General features: G+C 40.8%; 1 protein-coding gene across 1 annotated transcript; it reads left to right on the top strand.

Moving 5' to 3' along the window:
• Positions 1-1,262: 1,262 nt before the first annotated feature.
• Positions 1,263-6,895, top strand: LOC123407889 (probable UDP-arabinose 4-epimerase 3). Its single transcript, XM_045101125.1, has 11 exons — positions 1,263-1,579; positions 2,196-2,322; positions 3,053-3,177; positions 4,235-4,348; positions 4,446-4,553; positions 4,640-4,731; positions 5,086-5,227; positions 5,527-5,621; positions 5,696-5,825; positions 5,981-6,125; positions 6,389-6,895. The coding sequence occupies exons 2-11, from the start codon at positions 2,283-2,285 to the stop codon at positions 6,613-6,615; spliced, it is 1,218 nt and encodes a 405-aa protein (XP_044957060.1). The 5' UTR covers positions 1,263-1,579; positions 2,196-2,282; the 3' UTR covers positions 6,616-6,895.
• The last annotated feature ends 1,191 nt before the right edge of the window (positions 6,896-8,086 follow it).

Here is an 8,086-nt window from a genome sequence, read left to right as displayed (position 1 = left end):
CGAAGGCCTGAGGGAAGGGATAAGACGCTTAGGATCATGATCTCTTTCTTCATGGGAGGTTTGGAGGCTCGACCTAGAACGGGAGTGATCTGATCGGCTCCATCTCCCTCTCTCACTCTCTCACACAACGACGAGATAGCGGCGGCGCGCTTGGAGGAGTCGGGGTTTGGAGTGGGGGAGGCGGGGCTATGTGGACACGGAGGGAATCACGATCGTTCTTTCCACATCCGACGTTGGCCATCGTTAGTGAACCTGAGGCTTCCGATTCGGTCATGGGAATAGCAGCCCCAGGACATTTGGCCCAGTACCAGCCCATGCGAGAAAACAATGTCTTGAACGGCCAGGGACGACCGAGATGCAGGATCCAACAGCCGAAATCGCTAATGGCCTGAGAAAGCTTACTTTAGGTGCAGTTTTACTGTCCTTAATTGAAACCTTTTTTTGGCCCACCAATAATTATTTTCAAGATGTTTAAGATTAATCATCATTGTTGAAGACTATTTCTTACTCTTCGGCCCTAAAAAAGGTCTCGAGCCAAAAAATAAGGAAGAAGCGAAAGTGTTGTTATGATCCCGAGCTTATGTGAATTCGGATGAACACTAAAATAATAATAATAAATTCTTTTTTTTTTGTGTGAAACATTGACAAGAGTTTTAATATCCTACAAAATTTCAACACCAGACGACATTCATGAAAAATCTGGCAAAAATTAAAATCAATGCTCCAAAATGCATTTGAAAATAACATTTTGAAGCATTGTTTTTTTTGCCAGATTTTGCAGGAATGTCAACATTTTGAAGCATTGTTTTGTTTTGCCAGATTTTGCAGGAATGTCGTCTGGTGTTGAAGTTTTGCTAGCTATTAATACATTTGTCAATTTTCTAGACAATTTATTTTTCTGAAATTTCTGAAATTTTTAAAATTTTCTTTTGAATTTACTCCGAGTGTTTGCAGGGAGATCCTCTTACACCGGCTTCCGTTTGTTCCTTATTTTCACCGGGCAGTACGAATCCTGATCAGATCGACATGTACATATGTATCGTGTCAGGCAGCGTCTCGTCATCAGATCGATTTGACGCTGACCTGCTTCCCAAGAGTGTTGACATATCCTCTGATGCTGGCTCATAAATGCAAGGAAAAGGAAGGGAAAAAAAGATGCACGAAGAAAAGTTTGCAGTGCAGTGCAGGTGGTGATAGATTCCCAACAACAAACAATACGAGTAATAAATTCTGAAACTTGAGGGCCAGTCCCGGTTTGAAGGTGGAGAGAAGAGAGAGTGTGCAGTCACCTCATAGACCTAGACCTAGACCCAGAGGGAGGGAGAGAGAGAGACAGACAGAGAGGAAGCAACAGCAAAGCAAGGACTTTTGCTACTCTACTTCTCTTCTCTTCTCTCCACAGACTAGACAGAGGAGAGGAGAGAGAGGGGACTTGGTCCAGAACACCGCCCCAACGACCCCCCCTCCTCTCCCGTGTTTTCTCCTACTTCTCCTCCCGGACGGAGGTTTCTCCTCTCTCGTCCTGCTCGATTGGAGCTGCTCCTCACTCCCTCTGTCTCTGTCTCCCTGCGCGCGCAAGGTGAGCTCCCCAGCTGCATTTTCTTGATCTGGCTTCGCGGCCGCCGAACTTTCTTGCGGATCGGGGGTTCCCTCATGCTTGCGTTTCTTGGAGTTGGACATTCGTCATGTTTGGTTGGGATTGAGACGGCAAAACTGCGATATTGATGCGATTCGGCTCGGAAATTGGGGTATTCCTTCTCCACGGAGGGGCCGGTCGATGCGTTTTGGGGTTTGCTGGGGCTCTGATGCGTTGATGTGTTCTGTTCGAGGTGTTCGTGTTTGCGGTTTTTTTTTTCTTCTTCCGGACGATAAGATAAGAAAGTAAACGTGCTTCAATTTCTCTCATCGTTGTTCCGTGCTGCTCTCTTCGGATCTACTGCAGTTGCCACGCCTAAAAACTCTATCCCGGCGGCACTCTCTTGAACTCGAGATCTTGCGCCTTTAATTTCACTTCGTCCTTTTCCGAATTCGAGATCAAGACCGGCGAATTTACTTCTGGATCCTTTTTTTTTGCCAATTGGTGCTCCATGCTCTATCTAATGCCGTTGGTCCTTGTTTGGAATTGTAATGCTGTTTTTGCCCTGTTGGAATTGGCCGTCCTTGTGACTGACGCATGCCTTGTGCTGATTCTGTAGGGATTTCACCATTGCCAGAAAGATCAAGGCGGCGGCGAGTAGGGGTTCCACCATCGGCTAGTTCATCTCAAGGAGAAGAATTCTTACATGATCCCTGTAAACAGGAGGGGAACACAGCCTAGGGCTGGTAGATCTCTGTGCCCTTCGTCTTGCCTATTACTGTTTCTTTAGATATGTATACACCTAATGCCATGGCTTTTCACCCCAATAGTCCTTCAGCATGTGTGCCAACCCAGTTGTGGGTGGGCATTGTTTATGCTCAGTTTGTCTATCGAATCCATGCCCCATGATACAATGTGATACTTATATTTTTTTCAATACTCCACCTGAAAAAGCTGCCTTTGTTTAGAGCTTACAATGGGATTCACTTGGTGCACAAGCACACACGCCTAGCTTTCCACGGTGATGCTTAGCCTGCTTGCTAGTGAAACTGTGCCGTTTCATCATACTGAAAGTTGTAGTGTTTCTGTTGGCACTGTTTTTCAGTGATGTTTCTTCTGCCCGAAGAAATGGTTCTTATATGGACATTAAAGATGTAAGTTGCTAGAAAAGTAGGCAAGTGAAAGTAAAGCAATTAGGTGCAGTATTTGAACTGAAGTCAACTGGACATGTGCACCTATACCAATTTAGCCTTTAAGCAAAGCTGTCACTTTGTTGCAATCACATTTCAAGCAAGTCCACAGTATACTTACTGGTTACTGCACATTTTCAACAAAGAAAAGTTTATTTCCTGTGAAGTTCATCTCCCTCTCATTCATTGTTCTATCCAACTTGGTCGCTCTGTTGGTCTGATCATGAGTATGCTTCAGCTTAATCAACTAGCATAAAGTCGTACTGATTACTTCTGTTGTTGATAGGGATGGAGTACTTCGATGCTAGGCGTAAACCGCACAATATTGGGAAAGTCATTGTGGCCCTGCTCTTCTTAGCACTCTGTATATTTGTTCTGAAGCAATCTCCTGGTTTTGGTGGCAATAGTGTGGTAAGATGTCCACGTATCTCTTATCCTTTTCCCTTCAATCATATTCCTTTTTAACTTGCTTCCAGAATCAGTTTTTTTCTCTCATGTTTCATAGCACACAAATTAAAGATCGCATTCATCCACCTATAGGTATTGATTACACCTTTCTAAGTTCCTTCCTTTTTTGTTTTCTTTCTGGACGCTTCATAGAATAATTTGTTTTAGTCTCAAGCAATTGTAGGCATAACAGAAAAGCATATCATCACTTGGGTTATTGAATACATCCTTGTATAATGAACATAAAAAGAATGATAACTATTCTAGTTTTGTCCACACACATCGTTGCTACTCTTAGTAGTGCTAGCAAGCAGATGATGAAAGTGACATCCCTCCAGCCAGTAGTCTTGCATTGCTTTGTAGTTTACATTAGGTCATGGTCCAACTTGAACTTCCATGACTGTTTGTTGCCACTTCTTGGTTTGGTAAGTTGTGGGCCTAATGCATCCTAACAAATTGGATCTTTCAACAATAAGATGGTAGTTGTGTAATATGACAGCGAAGCTATCTCAATAAATACCGCTGACTTTTTCCTGTTGAAGAAAAACTATTTGGTGAATTTGCAGATGTAGATATATCAGATCTCTGAAACTACAGGTTAATTATATAGCGTGATGTTTTTTTTTCCTTCTGTAAGACATTTTAAAGGCTTTTGCTAATTGCAGTTAAAAACTACATTTACTTTGTGACTAGTCATATCTAAGTTGATGTACATATATAAATTTGCGTCGTATGTGTGTGCTGAAGCTTGGGTCTGGTATCACTGGGGCTCAAGAATTTTTGTGAGTTATTAATAGATGAGCCAGACAGAAGCATTTACTTTCCAGTTTGATTCGACGTGTTGGATAAGAATGTAAAGTGTGTATCAACTTCTGTTGCTCACACTTTTCATCATTTCATCCAAGGTCCTTTATTTTGTCCTCTTTGTTATGCTTACTATATGATTAATATGGTATTATTATATCTTTATTCACTTAAATTCACAACTGTGGAGCTGATTTTGGTGCATGCACCACTGCAGTTTTCTCGCCATGAACCTGGGGTTACCCATGTCTTAGTGACAGGAGGAGCTGGCTATATTGGTTCACATGCCTCATTACGGCTATTAAAAGATAACTATCGAGTTACCATTGTGGTAATTCCGTTTATCTCTCTGTGGAGTTGTTGAATATCTAAAGTAATTCATTCAGTGGATCTTCATCCTTGATGATAAGTTATGTTTATTCTTGTAGGACAATCTTTCTAGAGGAAATAAAGGAGCAGTAAAGGTTCTCCAAGAATTGTTTCCGGAGCCTGGGAGACTTCAGTTCATCTATGCAGATCTTGGGGATCAAAAATCTGTATCCTAATTTTATGCTTATAACACTACCTGCATGTTGTCCTTTTCAGTTATATTGTTCTTGTGTTTCACTTAACCGGACTTCAGGTGAACAAGATATTTTCTGAAAATGCATTTGATGCTGTGATGCACTTCGCAGCTGTTGCCTATGTGGGTGAGAGTACAATGGAACCCCTTAGGTAAGTCATCACCTTATTGACAGTTTGACACATTTAACCTGTTAAGCCTCACCCAACTTACACACAAGTTTGTGTAGAATGACCTAAACATATTCTTCTAGGGAAAACAACAACAACAACCAACAACAACAACCAAGCCTTTCAGTCCCAAACAAGTTGGGGTAGGCTAGAGTTGAAACCCATAAGATCTCGAAGCCAAGTCATGGACACTCAATTTCCTTTCCTTCCAAAAAACTAACGATGTAATTAGTCCATGAAGCACTGTAATGTCAGCCCATCAATCATGCACTTGAATATTTTGTAGTTCCTCCAGATAATGCTATTATAGATTTGACAGTCTTGACTACTTGGCAGGTACTATCACAATATTACATCAAACACCTTACTGATTTTGGAGGCTATGGCTTCTCATGGAGTCAAGACACTTATTTACTCCAGTACCTGTGCAACTTATGGGGAACCAGAGAAGATGCCTATAATAGAGACCACACCTCAGGTAGGTAGTTTTATGATGACTTATAGATGTGCAGGGGAGTATTTTTAAGATGGCTTCTAGAAGTGTAGGCAACTATTTTTAAGATGGCCTTATGCATGCAATGTTTCTGGGTAGTTCATCTTCCAGTTGTAGAAAAGGCAAATCTGATGCTGCTACTTAAATATTTTACTCTTTACTTCGCTACCGCTAGTTCCATGTATGTACCTGTATTCGTGCAAAACAAAATCTATTACCTGTCGGAACATTCGGATATATTTTTGTCTTATTTTCCTAATTGCTTTATATGTACCTTTATACAGTTGCCAATTAACCCCTATGGAAAAGCCAAAAAAATGGCAGAGGACATCATACTAGATTTCTCAAAGAGAACGGATATGTCTGTCATGATTTTAAGGTGGGATATTTATACAAGTTAGGAATTTATGAGCATGGAATTGACTTCGACTGACATGAAAACTTCTGTCTTAGATATTTCAATGTCATTGGATCAGACCCAGAGGGAAGATTAGGTGAGGCTCCTAGGCCTGAACTACGAGAGCATGGAAGAATATCTGGAGCATGCTTTGATGCAGCACTAGGAGTCATTTCAGGATTGAAGGTATTTTTTTTCTTGTATATTTACTGGAGTAGGTTCTCTGGATGGTTAGTTTACTGTGTATCAAGCTGTGCATATTTGGGTTGTAATAGCCGGTGTCGTAAGTGTAATCGGTGAGTTAGGGGTGAAGCTGATGGATTTTGACAAATCAATTGCAGGTTAAAGGAATAGATTATCCTACAGCTGATGGAACCTGCATAAGAGACTACATTGATGTCACAGATCTAGTAGATGCTCATGTGAAAGCACTCAACAAGGCAAAGCCTAGTAAAGTTGGCATTTACAATGTTGGCACTGGAAGAGGTTTGACAATACTAGATTTCTTTCTAATTTTACTTAATCACAGTTAATTCTTTACTCACACAAGGACAAAGCATATCATTTTGATATGAACATTTGCATAGAAGAACATGCAAACAGTTAGTCAAGAAGAACCAAAGGGGTATTCTTTACTGATCGTACATTAAAAAACCCGCATAAAGCTTATGTCGTTATGGGTATCATGCTTGAAGAATTAACTCAAGTTGCACTGTCAAATCATGTCCATATCCATCTCCTTTATTCAGGTCGCTCCGTTAAGGAGTTTGTCGATGCCTGCAAGCAGGCAACCGGGGTTGACATCAAAATTGAGTACCTCAGCAGGAGGCCAGGAGACTATGCTGAAGTATTCAGTGACCCTACCAAGATCAACAACGAACTCAACTGGACTGCTCAACATACCGATCTCAAGGAAAGCCTGTCTGTCGCATGGAGGTGGCAAAAGTCGCATCCGCGGGGCTATGGGGCAAATTAGATATAGCCTGCAATCAATAACTCCGCTGAAACCGTTAATACATGTTGATTCTGTAGTTAGTGGTATAGGATCTTGGTGCTCTATACTCTTTGCCCAGTCGCTTTGTTCTTAATCTGTTCTTTTTTCTGTTTTCAAAAGGTTTGTTTTTTGCTAGTGGAAATATAAGCGATTCGGATATGCTGGAAATCCTGTAAGCATTCCTGTAAGAGCAAATTGCTTGATTGAAAGAATTGTAAAGTACATTTCTTCTGCCATTCAAATATGATGGTTGTCGACGGAAGCTGGCTGTGAAACCCCTGCTGTGTTTGGCTATGCAAAATACCCTGCCCACTTCGCATGCTGTTTCTGCACTTTTTTTTTGTATTGTGCAGCCTCGTGAAGGCATGCAAAACTGTAGCATCATAGTATATCATTGAGTAAAATACACTGGAGGTCCTAAAAGTATTTCAATGTGTCAAGTAGGTCCTAATCGTTCACTGCAGGTCCTATATGTGTACTTTTGGGGCCTACTTGACACACTTAGAATACTGTGATTTTTAGGGCCTATTTGACACACTTAAATACTTTTAGGACCTCCATTGTATTTTACATGTAACTGGGGCACATGAACTTCGCATGTAAAAATGCTTCAAAATCCATGTGTTCCAACTTGTAGAGATTTTTGTTTTTTTGTCAAAATTCTACAAAAGTGCTAACCAGATCAGAAGAACAAAAAGAAGAAATGCCACGAAAAACCAGCAGGGCTAATAGCATACTCCCTCCGTTCCTAAATATAAGTCTTTTAAAAGATTTCATTAAAGGCCTACATACGAAACAAAATGAATGAATCTACACACTAAAAAATATATATACATCCGTATATAGTCCGGTAGTGAAACCTCTAAAAAGACTTATATTTAGAAACGGAGGGAGTAGTTAAGTAGGTTACCGTAAGTTAAACAACAGCTTGATCTTTGACTAAAACACATGCTTATGTAGGACAATCAATTGTGAGGTCTCGCCAGCAGTCTGGTGAGCAGGTGCTCTTTGAGTGTCAGCGGGTGTGTGTGCGGTGGAAACACGAGAAAAATACCCATCCGTCCCATATTAAGGGGTTGTTTCTTTCCAGGGACTTTTTGGTGTAGGGACTAAAAAAAGTCTCTTTTAGTCTCATGTGAAAGAAACAGGAGGGACTTTTAAGGACTAAAAAGGGGTATATGGGACTAAAGGAAGAAGTCCCTATGGGAAGGACTTTTTGGGCACCTTTTCCAACAGTGCCCCTATTTTTAACATGTCATTTAATAACTTATAGTATATTACTAGGGGTAACATGGTCTTTTTACATGTCATTTAATGATCTCTAGTCCATGTTTAGGCCCTGTTTGGTTTCAAATAAGTCACCAACTTATAAGTTAAAAGTGCAAAAAATGACTTATTTTGCCAAACAGATCCAACTTATAAGTCAACCCAACTTATAAGTCATAAGTTGCTT

The sequence above is a fragment of the Hordeum vulgare genome, chromosome 7H (genome assembly GCF_904849725.1).
Source record: "Hordeum vulgare subsp. vulgare chromosome 7H, MorexV3_pseudomolecules_assembly, whole genome shotgun sequence".
Lineage (NCBI taxonomy): Eukaryota > Viridiplantae > Streptophyta > Magnoliopsida > Poales > Poaceae > Hordeum > Hordeum vulgare.
This window is presented reverse-complemented; position numbering and strand designations above follow the sequence as displayed.